Raw genomic sequence first — 22,062 nt, 5'->3', positions numbered from 1 at the left:
ATAAATAGTGAGTAATGATTTTAAATAAGATAAAATATTTAAAAGATAATAAAAATTATGAATGACAATTTTAAATAAAACAAAAATAATTAAAAATTGTAAATTATGATTCTAAACTTTTTAATTTTTTAAAAAATTATAATTTATAAAATCATAAATAACAATTTCTTTTTATACAAATCAGTACTTATGATTTGTGTTATGTATTACACTTGTGAAATATACTAACTTAGATTTATATTAATGTATTACACAACATTTTTTTCCTGCAATTTTTTAATTATTCTTTTGACTGCTCAAAATTTACAAAAGAGATGATGACACGAATATGTAATTATACATATAAATATATATTTGACGTCAAGAAAAATATTAAATTGTTACAAAATTCACTACGCTTAGTTAACAATATTATTGAACATGACAATTAGGGTTATTATTTTAGGCTCAAATTACCGTTTTTCTAATATAGCTTTTTTTTAAGTCTTTGATGACTAGTAACAAGAAAATATATAATAATTTGAAAAAATTGACCATAGTACTAAATTATAGTGTGTTATTGGTAGTGTATATTCTTGTATATATAGAGAAATAAGGCATCCAAGAATATGCACATGTCTTACTGTCCTAACTCCCAGCCCAGCATATTCATTCATGATTTGGACTCTTCAATATTCCCAACTCATGCAAACATTGATTTTTGTCAACAAATATTGGTTTCTTCATATATAGCTCGTAGGGGATATATATGGATTTAATTTCTTTTTGATTTAATATTTTTTTGGTGTCCGACCATTTGTTCACAATACAAAATTTTCTTTCGCAATTTAAAATTTTTTAATTGATTTCCAACAATTCAAGTAATTAATTTAAGCGATCTTTGTTATTTATCAAGGTGTTTATGAGTCAGATCTGATTCGTAAATCTGTGGTATTTATCCGAATTCGATCCAAAAATTGTAAATATATAGATCTAATTCGCAAGACTATCAGATTGGATTGGATCTAATTCGCACATTTATAGAATTGGATTGCGTATTTTAAGTAGGTATTTACATATCCGATATGCATATCCAGATTTGTAAAAATATAAATAAATTAAATAAATAAATATTTTTCTTATATTTTATTTTAACTAATAATTATCATATATATTATATTATTTTAATTTTATTATTTAAAAAAAATATATTTAATATTATTTAAAAATAAATATATTTAAAAAGATAAAAAAATTTTATTAATATTTTTTTAGTAAAAATAAATTTTTAAAAATATTTTTATATTTTATGAATATATCCGATAAGATCGGATTAAATTTAAACTTAAAAATAAAAAATATTAAATCTAATCTAATTCAATAATTTTAATACAAATAGAGATTCTGATTATATCTAATATGATCGTATTCGAATTCAAGCGACGCCTGTTACTATAGGCGAAACAACTCCTACATATATTCGTAGTTTATAATAATCTTTCACACCAATTATTTAATACATTATAAGATTATTGTTAATAAAAAATTTTAACATATTTTTTTTTGTTTTGTAATTTTAATATACATTCTTAAGATACAAGTTAGTTGAATATATTTTATAATAATACATTTCATACAGATAAATATGGATATTAATAATGTCTCTGATCTTATCTTTAACCTTACCTGAACATGAGTGAGAGAGTTTGTCCTTACCGTCTCTTTTCAAATATTTTTGTGGATGGAGTAAGAAAACAATTCCATTTAGGCTTTGACCTCCTAAACCAAATAACTCCTAACTATACAAGTAGTAATGAAATTATTCTATTTTATGATATTATTTTAATAATTGAGACATGTTATCGAATTTGAAGAGTGGCATTAATTATCATTCTCCTAATTTATACCGTACCTTATACCCACCTTTCTTCGTATTTTTTTGTGTCCACAAGATAATAAATGAATGATGCAAAAAGAAGAGACAAATTAAACTAATTGATTTCATTCATTTAAGAGAAAATTTAAAATAGTTTCTGATAATTATCTTAAAAAATAATAAAATTTTTGACAAAAAATAATATTTAATTTGATTTTTGAATTTTATTTTTATAAGATTAATTAATTTTTATATTAAAAAATTAATATTTTTTCTTTAACACAGAGATTAATCAATTTTAAAAAAAAGATTAGAAATTAAATTAGATATTTTTTTAAAGACTTTATTGTCTTTTCAAAATAATTATCAAAAATCGGATTCTTCATTTAAAAAGGAAAAACAGTAAAAGGCATAACTAATATTAATAATATAATAATATAATGAAGAGTCAAATTAGGAGCTTAATCAATTAGGTGCAAACGAAATCATAACAATATTTTTAATGCTCAATTAGAATAGAAATAAATTAAAAGATATACGCTTTAAAATTACCATTATTTTTATTACTATTATATATTATATATTATATTAGTTTGGTGGAACGAATATTAGGTAAAGTTAAAAAAGATTAACATAAAAATATTAGGAAATAATACATTGACAACAGTGCATCTATCATTGCGTAATCAAATCAAATCAAATCGTTACACATGAGGTAATAAATAGGGAAGTTCTGTATAGAGTAAACTTTAGGATTTTTTTTTTTTCACATTTTAGGTAAGTTTTAAAATTATATCTGATATTTAAATCGTTTTATTTAAATTTTTATTATTTTAATATTTTTATTATTAATTCCGTAAATAAATTACTAGCAACAAAATAATATTAAGATTATTTTAAAAGATTAAAGTAAAATAAAATAATATTTTTTTTCAATTAATTTGTACCACTTATGCTAAAATAATTTTGTTATAGACATTTATTAATAATAATTTGTTATTCAATTAATATATCAGTGTAAAAGTTATAAATTACATTGATAAAACTCAATAATTTTTTATTTTTTTCTAATACTATATTACACCTTATATGAGTACAACAATAATCATAATTCATCATTTTAGTAAAAAGTAAGAAAAAATTATTAAAAGAATATAGAACATAATTTATGCATAAGTATTATTGTATATAATTGTTTATGATTCCTATAGAAAGGAAGATAAACAAAAATAAATAAATAAAAGGCGCACAATAACTTCTAAATTTATTATTTTATCGTTCAATTTTCGAAACTAAAAATAAAATTAAATATGTATAGAATATAATTTAAATATTAAGAAGATTTAACATATAAAAAATTATAATAAATTAAATTATATAAGATAAAAATAATAAAATTTAGAATAAAAATATTTAAAATAAGAAATAAATTATTAATAACAGAATAATATTAAAATAATTTTAAATTATTAAAAATTTAAATAAAATAATTTAAATATTGAAAACAATTTTAAAATTTACCCTAAATATTAAAAAACGATATTTTACTCATCATCATGCAACATACATGTTCATCATTTGACAAGAAAAATCTGGCAATACGTTATTTATTTTATGGATTTTGGAAAGAATTTGGTTTCTCCATTTTGGATATAAAACTCTTTAATGCTAATATCTAATTTGATATATTATTACCAAATATATAAATACACACACTGACACACACCCAAGAGTTGTTAATTTTTACGCTCATGGTCTCACTACTACAATTACTTTATATATGCAAAATAGTAATTGATTTTTCACTTTTACATTTATTGTTATGGTAGAAAATAATCAAATAAAAAAAATGTACAAATATACAATCTATTTTCAATTTCTAGAGTATTCATATAAATCCTTAAAAAAAAACTAACATAAGATGGATTAAAAAAATATGTTGATATCTTAACTATATTATAAATAGATAAATAATAAAATTTAAATTTGTAAATACCATTTAAATTATATATATGTAAATAAAATATTTAATTAATTTATATAAAAAATCCATTCTAAAAGTCTTGAATTTAAAATTTGTAAATGAAAAAAATCCTCATAGGCTCTTACATTTTTATGGACTTCCAGGTCAGATTAATTAAATTTATATAAAATTTTACTATTAGTATATTAGATATTTTGATACTTAAATAAAAACACAGTTGTAATTAATTAATTATATATTTAAGTTTTTTTAATTTAAAAATACAAAAAATACTAATGTCAAAATAATCTTTTATCTATAATAATTTATAAAAATTAATTTTATACTCAAAAAATATAATTTTATATTTGAATTAATTCATAAATAAATTTTTTAATATTTTAAAATTTTACAATCAAATTAATTATTATATATTTATATATAAATATAAGTATAATTTAATTTATTTTTAAAATATATTTTATATTTTATATAGATAATTGAATTAATGTTATTTTTATTTTATTTTATTTTAAATGAATATCCCATCCAGTTTCTGATAGTTACTTCAAAAGGACTATGAGACTTTTGATAAAAAAAATACCCAACCCAATTTATGATATCTTTTTTTTGGATTAATTAGTCTCTGTGCCAATAAAAAATAATATTGATTTTTTTTTTGCACAGAGACTAATTCATGGGTGTTCGCAGTGAGGTTAGGATCGATTTTGAGTCAAAAACTCATCCGATTCGAACACTAATTTTACTTGTGGTACAGTTTAGATTGGATGATATTTTAAAAAAATTCGATCCGATCCGATCCAATTTCAAGCGGTTTGGATTGGATTGGATTTGCGGTTTTATAAATTAAAAAAGTTAAATACATATAACAAGTTTCAACATCAAATTTTAAATAATCAACAATGACATAACAAGTCTTAACAATATTTTAAAAAGCCAACAATAACATAACAATAAAAATAAAATTATAAGTTAGTTAAAATAATTAAATAAATAATATTTTGAACATAAAATATTTATTAAATAATAATAATACTTGAATAATATAAAAAATGTATAATAAATTGAACATGCTATAAGTATAATTGTAAATATAATAATAAAATAATAATATTATATCACATTATGCGGATTGGATTGGATTGGATCGGTTATAAAAAGTAGATCCGAAATTCGATCCGATCCAACAGTTTGCAAAAAATAAAATCCAATCAAATCCAAATTAGTGCGGTTTTAATCAATTTTCGATTTAAATTAGATTAGATAAACAATTTAATTTAAATTGATTTAAATTTAAACACCCCTAAACTAATCAGTCTTATAAAAATAAAACTCAAAAACTAAAAACCAAATTGAATATTTATTTTTTTTCAAAGAATTCGTTATTTTTCGAAAAAATTATCAGAAGTTTAGGGTTTTTTCTCTTCTATTTTGAATGGTAGAAAGTAGAAAGAAACACAATAGGGATACTCTAGAAGTACCAACCAATTGAATCAGTGCACGTATTTCACTGATTAGAGGTAGCAGCAGCAGTTACACTTCACCAACCCTCTCTCTCTCTCTCTCTCTCTCTCTCTCTCTCTCTCCATTTTATAGGCGCTTCTTCCCTCTCTGCCTCTCTTCATTCTCTGCTTTGTATCTTCTTCCAAGGTTACTTACATTATAATAACACATTCTTCTTGTTTTCTCAGAATCATATCAATGTCAAACACTAGAGGTTTCATTGCATATCTTGTCTCTGCTTCCTCTGTTGCTGTTTTATCTGCTGCGTTGCTCATAAACCATGCTCATCATCATAATCATGAAAGCAAACCATACCTTGCTACCAATACCCTTTATGAATCTGGAGTTCAGAAAGTTTGGCCTGTAGGTGTTTGATCATATTCCCATGAGAACTTTTTGAATGAGTTTTGCTTCTTTTTTTGTGTGAATGTAACAAGAGCAATGGTTGGTTGTTGCAGGAATTGGAGCTGAATTGGAGGGTTGTGTTGGCAACAGTGATTGGTTTTCTTGGGTCTGCTTTTGGAACTGTTGGTGGGGTTGGTGGTGGTGGCATTTTTGTTCCCATGCTTACTCTCCTTGTTGGCTTTGATACAAAATCTGCTGCTGCTCTATCTAAATGTAACAAAATCTCTTATATTCCAATAATAATAATTCATTTTGTTACTTAGACTTTCACAAACAAAATTGATTCAAATTCTTTTAGCACATGTATGGAAAAAATCCCACCCTGAATAGTTAGTCCTACCATGATGAATATTCTTGACTCAAATAGGATTGTTTTTGGATGCTATCTACTTGTGATTTTGACAAATAAAACTATGACCCCTTTTCTTCTTTTGGTCTTTCTGAGTGGTTTATTGTTCATTAATCATTGATACATAGCATAGTTGTTTGTGAAGTTACTGCTATTTGGTTTGTGTTTTCGTTTTCTGTTGAAGAATAAGTGAAAACAATAATATATGGTTTTTTGATCGTAGGTATGATAATGGGGGCATCAGCATCATCTGTATGGTACAATCTGAGAGTGCCACATCCAACAAAGGAGGTTCCAATATTAGACTATGATCTTGCACTTCTGTTCCAACCTATGCTCTTGCTTGGAATCACTATTGGTGTTTCTCTCAGTGTTGTCTTCCCCTATTGGCTCATCACTGTCCTCATCATCATTCTCTTCATTGGCACATCTTCAAGGTCCTTCTTCAAAGGAATTGAGATGTGGAAGGAAGAGACTCTTCTCAAGGTAAAAAAATAATTTTTTTTTCATGATTTTAGATCATGATGACACTATTTGGAAAATTTAACTTATCAGATTTTTCTAGTTTTCTTTATAATTTTATTTTGTTTGACCCCTTTTTGTTTTCTGCTTTGTTATGTGCAGGAAAAGGCCAAGCAAGAAGAAACTATAGTTAATTCACGTGGAGAACGTAGGTTTCAATAATCTTATACATTTTTAATAATTGTTTTATCTTTGTAAAGTAATGAATAGTAAACGGTGCAATATAATTTGGGTTCAATGATTGGCATGATAACATGAAGTCATGAACAGTTTTTTGTGTAGAGCACCAACTTGTATTATATTCATATGCTAATATACTATAGTGGTAATTTGTTTATTTATAAATTGTGTTTTGAGTTCTAATTGTATTAATGACTTTTGCAGTTTTAATTGATACAAAATATGAACCATTGATCCCCAGAGAAGAGAAGTCAGCTCTAGTATGTAATTTTATTTATTTTTTTATTATTAGATGATTATTTAAATGAAAATGCATGAAAAACGTGGTTATATATTATCATAATTATTGTTTTATTGTCTATGAGAGGAACAAATTAACCTTTATTACACTTCAAAAAAAAAAATCATATTTCAGGAAATAATGTGTCTCAACCTTAGATGGAAAAGGATGCTGGTGTTGATGGTAGTGTGGCTTGGTTTCTTGCTGATTCAAATTATTAAAGCAAGTCTCTTTGTCTCTATCTTATTCTGTCCAAATTTTTTTGATGTTATTTTTTTTAATATTATTTATTTTAACATGTTTGGTGGCGGTGGTTGCAGAATAATACAAAGGCTTGCAGTGTTTTGTACTGGGTCCTTTTTGGTTTACAGGTTGGATAAAGTTCAATTAACAAATATAACCTCAAATTATTATTTATTACTACACTTAGTAGTGTGTGGTTTGACTAATAATTGACATGAAACTATGTTTTCTATTTTTGTGTTTTCAGTTTCCAATTGCATTTGTGGTGTTTGGGTATGAAACAGTGAAGTTGTACAAGGATCACAAGAAAAGAATCACAACAGGGTGCTTAGATTACATATGTGAGGCCTCAATAGCATGGACACCTATGAACCTTGCATTTTGTGCATTGTGTGGAATCATTGGTGGAACTGTTGGAGGGTTACTTGGTTCAGGTGGTGGATTTGTTTTAGGCCCTCTTCTCTTGGAGATTGGTGTTATCCCTCAGGTAATTAAAGTATATAGTATGTACATTTTCAAGGTTTTGTTGACTAGGTTAAGTATATATGCTACTTTGAAAAAATGTGTTGACTAGGTAAAGAATATGTATTATGGAGTTAAACTTGAAAATAGTCTCTTAGATTGATCGCGAACAGTAAAATAGTCTTTGAGATCCCAACTGTTAACGCGTTGTAATTTTTTCAATTTCATGAATAAAATTGGTGCAATTAGAATTTAAAAAATTATTTTAGTATACGCAGTCAATTTTAGAGATTAAATTGGGACTTAACTCGTTTTAACTTATTTGTAAAGAGTGTAAAGTAAAGTTGACTTTATAATTTATGAGCTGATTTGAGTGCCTAAAAATCTTGATTTAGGACTAAAAATCAATAAAATTAACTTCTAAATATTTTTATGTATGTCATTGGCATTGCAGGTTGCAAGTGCGACAGCAACATTTGTGATGATGTTTTCATCATCTTTGTCTGTTGTTGAATTCTACCTTCTCAAGAGATTCCCTATTCCTTTTGGTAATTTTTTCAGCAACCCTCTAAGTTAATTGTAGTTTTATGTATAAAAGTTCAAGTTTAATTTATAAACCTTCGTATAAAACTTCTTTTACAATATTTATCTGAACAAAAGAACTTGACAATTGGTTAATATAAAAAAGTTCTATACAGACAATAACAATACATATAAATCATTTTTTTACTGTGCATATAAATCAAAATTTTATTGTATTTTTTTGGCAGCCTTATACCTCACTACAGTGTCAGTTTTGGCTGGATTCTGGGGACAATTCTTTGTAAGAAGATTGGTTAAATGTCTTGGAAGGGCTTCACTCATTGTATTCATCCTCTCTGGTGTTATTTTTGCTAGTGCTGTCACCATGGGTAATAAACCAAACCAAACTCAATTTCTGATTCGTATGACTTTTTTACCCCTACATAATTACATTGTTAAACATTTTTTTTAACTTTTTCAGGTGTTGTTGGCACTGAACAGAGCATTAAAATGATAAACAACCATGAGTTTATGGGATTCTTAGGATTTTGTACAAGTCAGTGATTAAGATTTTTAAGTGTGTGAAATTAGTAGCACCAAACAATTTGGAAAAAGTATTGAGAGTCAATTAGTGTGTGTGAAAAGATAGGTTTTGCATTAAGATTAGCACAAAAACATTATTTCCAAATGTTGGTCAATACCTAGTTGACCAACAGGAATGAATGAAAATCTGTGTCTCCCTTAAATAACAAAGGCTATTTTTGCCTTGGTCTCTTGTGTGGAAAAAAACAGGGAGTCTATGGTTTGTGTTAGTTCCTGGCTAACACATACATATCTTATTTTGTACTTTGTCATTTCATTAATTTGTCTTATTTTGTTCGGGGAATCATTCAATTCCTCCCCAATATTATATTTATATTATAATATTTCTGTTTATTTTTCATTTAATTATGATTGTGATTTCAACAATCAAGCTATTGGAAATTCACCAAAAAAAATCAAGGTATTGGTGACCCCACAATGTTCAGGTATTAATTCTCTTAAAAACTGGTGGACCATAAATGATTTAGATCTTTAAATAATTTAGTGTTCAAAATGGACTAAATAATTTAGGAAATGGTGAATAACTAACAACAATTAAAATTTAGTAATTTTCTTGTTATTTACTTAGAGTGTAAAAGATTTTAAAAAAATTAATGTTATTTAATCAAATGATTGTATTTGTAAGAATTTGATGTAGTAGACTATTGATTTAATTGTCTTTATTATGTGCACAATTTTTTTTTATGTGCATATATACAAATGAATAGACCAAATCTAAATACTTTAATCTCAAATTTTTCTGTTCTCATCTCTCTCATTTTCTAGTGGTATTGAATATGTGAAGAAGTTTTGTGGAACTTGGCTACTATAAACTTGAAAGAGGCTCCATGATTATTATGGTCTTGATCCAAAAGTGAAGAATAAAATAATACCATTAATATATTAAATTTAAATAAATATATATAATACTAAATGTATGGTCCCTGCATGATTGTTGCATTTTTTGGAATCTATCACCAAATTAAATGAATTTTGGGACCAATGTTTTTCCCTTTTTTGTCATTGAAGATGGAGATTAAGGTACCCTATGTATGAATATACGGTCGGAATTATTTGATTAAGACATCATGTGGCCAAATAAGCAAATAGCTGGTTAGATCTTTGAATCAAATCTTAGATCTTTGGTAACACCAAAATAGTGTTTTGTTTTGAAACGAAAAGGAAATAAATTATACGTGGCGGTTTCTTAAACCATCACTATTAAATATAATTAATTTTGTTTTTACTTTAATAATTTATGGACACAGATTTGGGAAAATATTAATTTTTGTATAATTAAAATAGTTTGGCCGAAAATAATAATCAATGATTCTGTGCTTAGCCACATCCATTATGTTAAAGATAAAAACAAAATAAATTTGATAGAGGCATATATTTTGCAAAGAAATTGACAAAATTTCAATGTAACATAATTGGCTTGATAATACAATAAATAAAAGTATCTTTATAAATTTAAATATTTTATTTAAGATAATTTTGAGAATCCAGTCTCACTGGATTCATCAAAAGACATTCTTATAAATATTAGTCTTTGTTGATTCTTTTCTTAATTATAAGATTGTTTTTCCTTTTTTATTATTTTTTTCTCTTTTATTGTTGAAGGTGACTATCTCATCTTATAAAGTCAGGACCTAAAAACTCTGCTAATTCGATGAATGGTTACACATTTGCATCAAGATAACTTCTGAGTTTATTTGTTTATTCTCTTTGAATGATTGATTAATTAATTCATTCATATAAATACGTAATCAAAATTTGATAAGACCTACATGTTTTAAAATTAATTTAGTTGTTCTAAACACTCAAGCAACATATGTTTGTAATGAAAATTACTTCCTCCTCTTTCATTCACAAATTATTGGTAAGCAGAAAATAAATATAATGTTCTTTTTGTAATATTATATATTAAATGTGATGTATGATATGCATGTAACAAAAACTTGTAATCATTCAATTATTCTATTCAAAAGAAAACATCATTTGGTTTGTCTAATTGAATAAAAAAATAAATGAAGTGTGACTAGAAACCTAGAACTATAGACAAAGAATACAGATGCAACAAATACTTTTTTTTTTGGTTAAATAAAGTTTGTAGATCTTTTTGGACTACGACCTTGAAAAGAAAAGTATCCAAAATTTTTAGTGTGTTAATTTTACAAGAACAAGTTTTTTTTTAACTTTTTTTTATAATTTAGAAAATAAATGAACAATGATTTGGATAGTAGCATGAATTATTGTGGAGTTTTTCTACTACTACCAAAAGTAATTGTGATGAGAGGCACTTCCAAAACTCAAAACCCCTATTTATCTTCAATGAAGGCTTTTTTATTATTAAATAATGTCTTAGTTTAAATTTAAATAAGAATTTTATTTTGATGTATTGTCAATTAAAGCAATTTTATATATGTATTCAATTTAGGAGTGTTTATGGGTCAAATTGGTTTAGATTTGAAATAAAATGAGAATCGAACTAATTAAATTATAATTGGTTCAGTGATTCAGTTCGGATAATTGGTTATCCGATGAAATAGAAATTCAAAAAATATTAAAAAATGAAAAATATTTTTAGAAAAATCATGTAAATATGGTAAACAAGTAATATCAACTAATAAGTTAATAATATTCTAACCATAACAAAATACCCATAATTTACAATTATAATAGAATTAGATTAATTAGGTAAAAGTTATATATATGTTATTAGAATTTATATTTTTCTAATAAAAGGGTTATCGGGGTTGGTTTGGGTTTCGCTTCCCCAAAACCAACATTCGAATCAGTTATGATCGAATATTATCGAGTTAGATCTAATTATATCCGATTATCTATTGGTTCTAGAACTGATTTAATTAGTTTGGATGTATAATCGAGTTATTCGAATTCGTAAACACTTCAATTTAATTTTGTAATGTCATATCAATAAAGATAATTATTTTTTACATTAACTCCGTGATTGATAATCTAAAAGAATAAATATAATTAGATAACTAATAAAATATTTTAGAAAATATTTTACCTTGTAGGTACATAAAAGCTAAACTCCTTAAATAAACCCTAATGATTTTTGCATGGGAATAACATAATGTTGACGGTGGACCTTTAGGCCAAGTGAGAAATAATTCTAACATGTTTTTATTCATCAAAATTCAAACATGAAAACCATGATCATGTGTTTGCTGAACAAAGCACATGCTATGCATCTCTCTTTCTCCCTATATATAGGGACAATGAATATTCTGAACTATGGCCTATATCATGTAACATCAATTTATTTAGCCAGCCAATTGCATCACAAGAAAGTTAAAGGAAAAATAAAAGAACAAAACAAACAATAACAAATCCTTATCCCATTAAGTAAAAAGACGACTACATCAATCAAAAAACGACATTACATTTTATCATGTATTATATCTTCAATAATACTATTTCGGCATAAATTATCTTTAACTATTTCGTGTATAATCTTTTTTGTTTGGATGTTAGAAAGAAAATAAAAAAAATAGAAAATAAAAAAAAAGAAAATAAAAGAAAAAGTTGAGTTATTTGTATGTTTTTTGGATGAATAGAAAATAGATAAAAAGAAAATAGAGAGGAAATTTTTGTTTATTTGAATGAAAAGAAAAGTGAAAAGAAAAAAAAATTATAATAGTATAAAATTGCTTTAATACCCTTATCATAAAATAAAGTATAAATATTTTTTTATTTATGTTTTATTATATTTTATAAATATTATAAAATATTATAATTTTATATATTTGATGTAAAATATTTATCTAATACATATAATGTTTAAATATAAATTTCTATTATAATAATATATTAAAACTAAATTTATATTAATATTTGTCAATAATAATATAACTAAGGATAATATTGAAAATACAAAATTATAACACTTTTCTTCTTGTTTTCTTGCTTGTGATGAAAAGAAATTTTTTTAGTGGAACCCACACAAAAATTTTCTTTCCTTCTTATTTTCTTTGATAACCAAACAAAGAAAAATATAATTTTCCATCCATTTTTTTTTCATTTATTTTCTTTCCATTCATTTTCTATCAAACATCAAACCGAATATAGTGTAAAACCTTTTGTCGATAAAATAAAACAAATGTCTTAAAAAATTCTTTAAATCAATGTCTTATTTCCAATTATTTTTACTTATTATTCTCAATTCTCAAGACAATGTTTCTTGTTTAAAATAGTTTGATACTAATAATTGTATGACATATGCTTAGTAAACAATATCCTTGTAATAATTGTCTAATTTCCTGTGATAAGGTTTCAATCATTGTGACCCAACTACACTTTTTAAATACAAGTGCCTCAAATCAATATCTAGTTTACGGTTGATTTTTTAGTTATGTAGTATTGAGAAAACAAAGAACAATAAAAGAATAAACATGGTCTATAATGTTTTAATATCCAGAATATCAATCAGTACAAGATGACATGAGAATGAACACTGTTCACAAACAAGTCAATGGTAACAAAGAACAAAGGTAAGACCCTTGATTCTATATCATAAATGTTGACCTTTTTAATCCACCTTTGTCTAAAACACTGAGCTGTGTAGAACACTTGCAGGGACTAGTTTGCAATTTTGCTTCAATCCAATTTGAAAACCAATCAATGGCCCCTGGCAACAACATTGAGCGACCAGGAGCGCGTCTCTGTCTTAAATGTGCTCCAGAAGCATGCAAGTATTTCATAGAAACCGGTTGCATATCAGGGTTCTAGCTATGGATGAACTACTTGTGGCTATGGCTTCCTTGGAAGAGTTTCTTAGATGGGGAAGCCATGACTGATTTGGTATCTGTGTTGATTGCTATGTTTCCCATTCCTGCCTCCATGGCCTCCCTTTCATCTTTGTCCTTTTTCTTTTGGTCAGAAATGCCAGCATTGGCTCCAGGCGGGATGTGATCGGAAGAGGCGACGGATGGCTCCAAAAGCCGTGGACCGGCATTGATCCACGGATGTTGAAGGCACTGCCCAGCAGTTGGCCGTTTCTCGGGAACAAAGTCTAGAATTGGAACCAGAAACTCAGTAATGTCATTTGCATCTCGCTCGCTAAAGTCATACTTCTCCATGAGAACCTTGTTCAAGGGCCAGAACCGTAATCGCCTGATATGCCTTAGATCCCCATATCTATTAAAGAAATCGCGAGAATAACGGCCTCCTAATGCAATCTGAGAATTATGATGCACAAACATGTTAGCCTTAGCCATGAATGTCATGAAAATGATTGATTGAGAAGTACACAGAAAAGTATTAGTACCTTCCGCGGCATCATTCCAAGAAGTTCCATCATTAATGCCAAGTGGTCCTGAGACAAATTATAGAACAGCATTCAGAAATTAGAACCAAAAAATGAATGGCAACAATTGATCACTCCCACCAAATAAAGCTGTAAATCTGGCATTGAATTTGATAAGCACATCTCTATTGTTCTTTTTGAAATATCAATATCCAATCAATTAAAACCACACACCAACCAAACCATTTTGTGAAAGCAGCAATGTATGCCTCAATTAACTAATATGCATTAAGATTAGGAAAGGGCAATAGTCATTAGGCTAAAACCTCAAGATAGCATCCTATAAAAGAGCGTGGCGACTAGTTAATAATCATAACTCGAGTGGCAGCAAAGGTTTACTCTATTGGAATTTTTTAAGTTTGAGACTTGATATTAGAGGAGGTGGCTATTATCATAAACCATATCTTCCAAAGTTTAAATTGTTCGGTAGCGGGCTAGAGGCACATGAACGGATTTATACCGCAACACACACTCCTCACTTTGAGGCTTTGAGCTTGAAGCATGGACATCTATAAGAACAGAGGCAAAAAAGGATTGAAATATGGATCATTTGATTATAGAAAGAACCATCTCTCTCACTGGTACTAACATATAAATAGTTTTGTATCGTAAAAGTTGAATAAAGGACTGTGGTTCCCCATCAGACATGGACTAGGCTAAGCATTATTCTCCATATGCCAGCATGGAGGAATAAAATCCTAAGTTATCGTGTGAAATCTCCCAAAACCTGAATAGTTTGTATGAATCTCCTTAACAGTTTTAAAAAGAAACAAAATCCAAGAAACACTTTCACTGCATGAACGGAAGTAGTATCGGAGGCTTGTCATTTGCAAGTAGCGCTTGAGATAGTCAGTTTATATATCACATAAAGCTGTTCAAGATCAACAACACCTATAGTGATTCTATGTTCTTTCTCATCCAGCACTGTGCTACTTGGATCCAAAATAACAGCATATTTACATTTACCCATGCACATCGCCTCTTCACGCCATACAAGAATGTACCAGTAGAAAAATAAAAAAGGTATATAATGAATAAGACAGTAGATACTCCACAAAATGTTATTCAAAAAAAAAAAAAAAAGAGTTGGAATCATGAAGTGAACACCAACAAATGCTTTACTCATTCAGCTCCATATCCTACAACAAAAGAGATCTACATCCAAAAAGAACTAGCATTCCTTCCCAAACAGAGCCATCAAAGCTATGCAAAAACCAACGCCTGTCGCTACAGTATCTTCTTTACTTTAGACTAATTGGTTTGCTCGATGGGATTTGATGACCTTAAAGACTTTGGACTTGGAAAAATACATACATATGTAATCCTTTCAACCAATAAAGAAGTTTTGAAAATAAAGCAACCATGAAATTTATTTACTAAAACAAGCTACTCATTTCATGCTGAACTAGCCAATACAGATAGTAGGTATCTTCCTCATTCTAAGTGGCTGAATTGAATTTTGAGTTTTTGACTAACAATCAATGACAGACTTCATAGATATATAATCCGACAACTCTTCTATCATAGTTTTAGAAATTTCAAGCACCTAAAGCTTGTTCCAAAATTCATATGCATATTATTCACACACTTGACTTTTAAAATGTTATCATTTGTAAGTTCCATTCAAATTTTAAGTTTCAATATAAGGACCTGAAAACCTAGAAATTCTCATCATATAAGTGAGAATAATCACACGTTCTAATCACACATTGTAAACATAATATACACACCTCATCCCGATCGAAGTTGTCACCACTGTGAGGATCAAATAGAACATCTCCCGTGGCAAGCTCGAAACAAATGCAAGCAAAGGACCAAAGATCTGCAGAGGTAGAATACTTCGACCCAAGGATCACCTCTGGGCACCGATATTGTCTTGTCTGGATATCATTTGTAAACTGTTTATATGTCCAGCAAGCATTACCAAAGTCAACTAACTTGCACTTCAGATCAGCTGATGCCAGCAGCTTTTGTCTCATTGAACGGCTTCCCCTTTTACCACTCTGTTCTTTTGACTTTGTTCCATCAGCATCTGATAACCGATGGGTGCCTGTAGAACTGGAAGCTTGTTCTTTTGCAGAACTTGCATTTGGAGACGATTCTATGGCACCAGAGGTTTCAGGATTACCATCAACTCCTTCTGAAGCTTCCTTCTCCACACATCCGTGTGCTGCCTGCTTAGCTTTTCTTTTAATTTTTTTCTTATGATTCTTGAGCAAATCCCCATTTGATGTTTTCAGGTCTTTTGCACCTCCAGACTCTAGCACTGTCTTATCTTTACTATTTGGAAGAATGAGAGGAGTGCCAGACTTTCTAGGATCTTTGGACGGATCTATCATTGATAAGAGAAGGATGTTTTCGGGTTTCAAGTCAGTATGTATAATAGAAAGCTGCTTATGTAAGTAATCCAATCCAACCAAAATATGAAAGCATATCTCTTTAACCCTACTAATAGGCATCCCGCGGTAATCAGAATACTTTATAAGAGTTAATAGATTATCGCCAAGGTATTCAAAGACCATGCAGACATGCTGTCCATTCGGACCAGAATGCTTGAAATGGTCCAAAAGCTTCACCACACATTTCTTATCCTCTGGGTCACCCTCCGCAATCTGTTGCAAAATTGTTATCTCATCCATTGCCGCCTCAGTGTAATGCTGAGCACTCTTTTGAACCTTCAGAGCTACATAGTTCTGCATATCTCCATCAGAACATGAAAATTTATATTCACACACCGATCATGTAAAAAAAAAGGGTAAAAAAAAAAGTCAGGCTAAAGAATTGTAAAGATGCCAAATAATTGTTTGCTTACTAGATTACAGATTTTCATAGCATATTTAGTTTTCCATTTGAAAATATTTGAATTTTCACTTACACAATGGTTTTAGAGCTCCAAATAAAAACCCACACTCATTCTAACTGCACAAGCATATAGCCGAATTCAAAGTAGCCTGGTAGTAATAAAATTGCAGTTTTTCTCCACTATAGAATCCCTCACAAAGGGTCAGTCACTCAGGCCTAAACAATGATTTGGGGCAAAAGATAAAACTTGTGTTTAGACTAACTAACTCATAAACTTCTATAGGTTCAAAACCATATTATAATCCAAAGCTTTAGCTTCCTAGGCGAGCAAAAAATTAAAACAGAAAAAGGGAAAATCTTTTAATCACAAATCACTAAGCAAACATGCTTCAAATCATCTTCAAAAATATCTTATTTCACAACTATAAACTTCAGGCTCAAAACCACATTTTAATCAAAAGCTTAAGGCAGTTAAAAAAATCTCAAACACGCTTCAAAAACATTGTAATTAAAGACTTCAACTTCCTAGGGCAGATTAAAAAACCAATTATTCACTAATCCTAAACCAAGCACACTTCAAATCATCACCACAGCTCTAAACTTTTTTTAAGCTTAACAAACACATTATAATCAAAATCTTAAGCTCCTAAGGCAGCTAAAAAACACGAATTCACTAATCCCTAACCATACACACTTCAAATATTCACCAAAAAGTGCTTATCTTCACAACTATAAACTCATTCCAATGTAAGAAATTCTACAGAGCCCACAAAAAAAGCTTCGATTTTGAAAGAGAGTGAGTGATTACAGAGTTTTGGGTGTCCCAAGCGAGCCAGACAGTGGAGAAGTGGCCCCAACCAAGCTTGCTCTGAACGACGTAGCGGCCATTCTTGAAGGTGTCGCCGATTCTGACGGCGTGGTAGCCGCCGCGCCGGTAGTCCTCCGTTCCCTCATCCTCCGACGTAAAATCGCTGCTATCGGTGGTTCTCTCTTCTTCCGGCTGATTATCCCCCATTTTCCCCGATCGATGAAGAAAGAAGAAAATCAACGATAAGAATAAGAAGAAAAATACGTGTGTGTATGTGAAATGAAGAAAGAGATTAACAAAAATGAGGGTTTTGAATTGAAAGGGGTTAGTTGGGTTATGGAAAGTGAGATCTCGGAGAGTGATGAGTGATTATGGAACCAGCAAACGGGCTCGTTCCATTGGTGTTTCCGAGGTGGGGGTGTTCTTTCTGAATTGAAAGAGAAACAAAAAATAAAAACAAAAAAGTGACGAAAAAAGGTTAATAATATTTAAAAAATTTAATTTCGATACACCGTCAAATTAATATATAAAAATACATATTTAGTGTGTATATAAAAATACATACATATGCACCCTTATTAATATAAGGGTAAAGTATATTTTTTATATTTGAATTTTGATAAAAATTTTAAAAATATTTTTAAGTTTTATTTTGTTTTAATTTTGTTCCAAAATTTTTTTATTTGTATTAAATATACTCCTGACCTAATTTTTTAAAAAAAATAAAACCAATTCAATTTTATAAGAACAACCTCAACACAAACAAATCAAGTATAATTTTTATACATTATTATTAAATTGGTCTTAAATTTTTTAAAAATTTAGTCGTCAAAAATATATTTAATGCAAATAATTTTTTTTTAGAACAAAATTAAAATAAAATAAAATTTAAAAATATTTTAAAATTTTTTACCAAACTTCAATAGCAAATATTATACTTTACCCTTAATAAAATCAATAAATATCACAGTATATTTTATGATCTAGCTTGAAGCCTTGAAGGGTAACTCATTTCTATTCTCACTCTCCTTCATGACTCATGGGAAACTATTTCTTAAAAATGTTATGATAATGTATATTTGGTATGAATTATGATAGAGATAAAATCAATTGATTGATTAATTGATATTCTTTTCCCAATATGTACTCAACATCCACTTGTCTTTTTGCCCTTTTTCTCTTATTATATTTATCCACTATCAACTCAAGAGCATTTTCCTTTTTATTTTAATTTTCATTTTATATGATTGAGTGCAATTATTTCTCCTCCAGAACAATCATTATCCACCTACTTCTTCTAAAATGCGGGTTGATTGTGTTAAGGACCTCATAGACCTCACCAAATTAATCAAACCATTAAGTACCTCTTTGTTTTAAAGTTTAAAACCATCATTCACTACGTCAATTTTTTAAAAGTTGTTGCAGAACTATAAAACAATACAATAATAATAATTTATATTATAAATTTTTTATAAACTTTTTCATAAAAATTTTCCTCATAACTCATAAGAATTAGTAAAAAAAAAAAAACTCAATAGTTACTTTTATTTTTATATTACAATAAATGTATTTATTTGTTTTAAAATTTAATTAAAATATACCCTAAAAATTATCCATTAAAAAAGATAGTAAAAAGATACAAATTAATGTTAAATTGTTTAAAAACATAAGTATTTTTTTCGGTTATAATCTTGCAGGAGAACATATGATATGAAAATAATTTAAATAAGTGACTAATATTTTAGTAATCTAAATACGTTACTAATATTTTAGTTTTTTTTTATAATAATAGTCTACTTCAAATTAACTGCATCATTAACTTTAAACCATGTCTTTTTTTAAAAAAATTATTCAAACCATAATATTTTAGTAAGTATCAAATTTTACCGTATCTTTTCTTAAAAATAATATAATTAAGATATTATTATTTTTTTGAGTCAATACATATTTTTTAATAAAATAATAATAATTTTTTTTGAAAAATATAATCAAATAAAAGAATTTGGCAAATATAGATCTTATCTTCTGCTAGTACATATATAACTGAAGCCTAATTCCAATTTTTCATTACAAAAATAACCAATGAGCCTATAACTTCTAGTTTGGGCTAGAAACTAATATTATGGCCCAGATAACCATGGAAGTAATTGGGCTTGGCCCAGTAAAATCACATGGGCCGAGAGAAACTCCGGTGGCATTTCCGTGATATTTGAAGAAATGAAGGCTATTTATTGAAATTTTGGGGTATATATATAGTCGTAACTGAACATATGGGTTCTAGGGTTTCTGCGTCACAAAGGAGATCGAAGAACACGCGAAGCAGCTGCAGCAGCAACCATGGTGCTCAAGTACGATTTTTTCATTCTTTTACGAAATAAGGATCTCTGATTCTGTTTGAAAATTTTCATACTTACTTTCATGTTTTCGATTTTTGGAAATGTTGTTTATTTTTTTATTGATTGATGGCTATTCTTTTGTGGTTTTATTTTAAGCTGTAGCCGGGAATAACCAGTTCTGGTATGCTTCATTAAGATTTTGCACTTAGAACTTTGATATTGTGAAATAAATTAGAATGTCAAGGTTAAATTCTTTGCTGTTTGATTCTGTTTTTTTGTAGCTGGGAATACTCAATTTTGGCATGCTTCATTAAGATTTTGTTCTTAGAAATAAATTAGAAAAAAAATGTGAAAATATCTTTGCTGTTTGATTCTGTTTTTTCAATAAGGCACTAAAAATAACATAAGTGGTTTATGTCATGTATGTTCGAAAATGATTAATAAGTGGTTTATAACATAAGATTTTAATTATTATTATTATTATTCACGTTTTGAGTAATGATCAAGAGTTTCATTTGAAAATCTTGTTGAGTGTTGATTATGAATTATATACAAAAAGACATAAGATGAAGCTGCTCACAAAAGAAAGGGTCCATTATTGAAGAAGTGTAAGGCATTGTTGTTGTGGTGTTATGAATTGAATGAGTTCTGTTCACTGAGTTTTGATCTTTGGTGCATTCCAGGACCGAACTTTGCCGTTTCAGCGGCCAGAAGATCTACCCTGGCAAAGGCATCAGATTCGTCCGTGGTGATTCACAGGTTTGTTTGTTTTAAATTTCGCTGTGAAGGTGCTTTTTGCTATGATTTATTGGCTATGGGTTATTAATCTGAAGCTGTTTGTTTCTGGAATAACTAGGTCTTTCTGTTTGCCAATTCCAAGTGCAAGAGGTACTTCCACAACAGATTGAAGCCGTCGAAGCTTACATGGACAGCCATGTATAGGAAGCAACATAAGAAGGTGAATTCTTGATCGAAACTATGCGTGCGTGAGACATTAAACAATATGTTAATACTTTTTCTTGAGCTAGTCATTGGGGTTCTTAACCCTACTCAATTGCTTGATACTGATTAATGTGGGTGAAGTTAGAATGCCATTCCATTTAGTTTCATTGCATCCATACTGATATGTATCATTTTACACTATCTATAGGACATTGCTCAAGAAGCTGTGAAGAAGAAGCGTCGTGCCACCAAGAGGCCTTACTCCAGGTCCATTGTTGGTGCCACTTTGGAAGTTATCCAGAAAAGGAGGACTGAGAAGCCGGAGGTTCGAGATGCTGCTAGAGAAGCTGCTCTTCGGTGAGTTTTTTCCCTTTTGTATTCCATGTTTATGTATATTCGCTGATAATTATCCGACATGATTTGCTATGCTACCCTTAGTTATCTAACCATACGAGGTCATTATGCTTTGCAGTGAAATCAAAGAGAGGATCAAGAAAACAAAGGATGAGAAGAAGGCAAAGAAGGCAGAAACTACAGCAAAGTCCCAAAAGTCCCAAGGCAAAGCTAATGTTTCCAAGGGTGCTCAACCTAAAGGCCCTAAGCTTGGCGGTGGTGGCGGCAAGCGCTAAGGCCCCAGTTTTGGTGTTCCCTTTTTGGCTTAGCTTTTACAATAGAGTTGTTTCCAAACTTCTGTACTGATTTCATTCACATCATTGATCTTTTATTTTGCTGTTTTAAAACTTGTGTTTTGGAGCTTAGAATGTGCTGATTTTCCAATGGAGGCAATTTTTTCAAGTTTTCCAAAAATTTTCTTCCATAATTCATTCAGTTCTTATATTTTGTTTCTTCTCTTAATGTTGCAAAGAGTGTATCCTTTGGTTGAACTTCCCAAGTCTACCCCAAAGTTTAACTTAAAAAAGTTCCTAAAATCCAAGCTGAACTTTACATCAAA

The 22,062-nt window shown here is 28.5% G+C and overlaps 3 protein-coding genes across 3 annotated transcripts; 2 read left to right on the top strand and 1 right to left on the bottom strand.

The window, feature by feature from the left end:
• Positions 1–5,364: 5,364 nt before the first annotated feature.
• Positions 5,365–9,253, top strand: LOC130961401 (sulfite exporter TauE/SafE family protein 4). The gene is made up of 11 exons (XM_057887266.1): positions 5,365–5,705; positions 5,801–5,960; positions 6,320–6,582; positions 6,721–6,766; positions 7,003–7,058; positions 7,214–7,300; positions 7,399–7,449; positions 7,569–7,808; positions 8,238–8,331; positions 8,554–8,694; positions 8,787–9,253. The coding sequence occupies exons 1-11, from the start codon at positions 5,541–5,543 to the stop codon at positions 8,867–8,869; spliced, it is 1,386 nt and encodes a 461-aa protein (XP_057743249.1). The 5' UTR covers positions 5,365–5,540; the 3' UTR covers positions 8,870–9,253.
• A 4,037-nt stretch (positions 9,254–13,290) lies between these two features.
• On the bottom strand, positions 13,291–18,278 carry LOC130961482 (uncharacterized). The gene is made up of 4 exons (XM_057887413.1): positions 17,833–18,278; positions 15,953–16,915; positions 14,184–14,231; positions 13,291–14,094 (listed from the first exon to the last, which is right to left on the bottom strand). The coding sequence occupies exons 1-4, from the start codon at positions 18,037–18,039 to the stop codon at positions 13,657–13,659; spliced, it is 1,656 nt and encodes a 551-aa protein (XP_057743396.1). The 5' UTR covers positions 18,040–18,278; the 3' UTR covers positions 13,291–13,656.
• Positions 18,279–20,107: 1,829 nt separating this feature from the next.
• On the top strand, positions 20,108–21,947 carry LOC130960262 (60S ribosomal protein L24). The gene is made up of 5 exons (XM_057885629.1): positions 20,108–20,180; positions 20,852–20,927; positions 21,025–21,126; positions 21,319–21,467; positions 21,583–21,947. Exons 1-5 carry the CDS (start codon positions 20,170–20,172, stop codon positions 21,737–21,739), a joined length of 495 nt encoding a protein of 164 aa, XP_057741612.1. The 5' UTR covers positions 20,108–20,169; the 3' UTR covers positions 21,740–21,947.
• The last annotated feature ends 115 nt before the right edge of the window (positions 21,948–22,062 follow it).

Source organism: Arachis stenosperma, chromosome 2, assembly GCF_014773155.1.
Source record: "Arachis stenosperma cultivar V10309 chromosome 2, arast.V10309.gnm1.PFL2, whole genome shotgun sequence".
In the NCBI taxonomy this organism is placed as follows: domain Eukaryota; kingdom Viridiplantae; phylum Streptophyta; class Magnoliopsida; order Fabales; family Fabaceae; genus Arachis; species Arachis stenosperma.
This window is presented reverse-complemented; position numbering and strand designations above follow the sequence as displayed.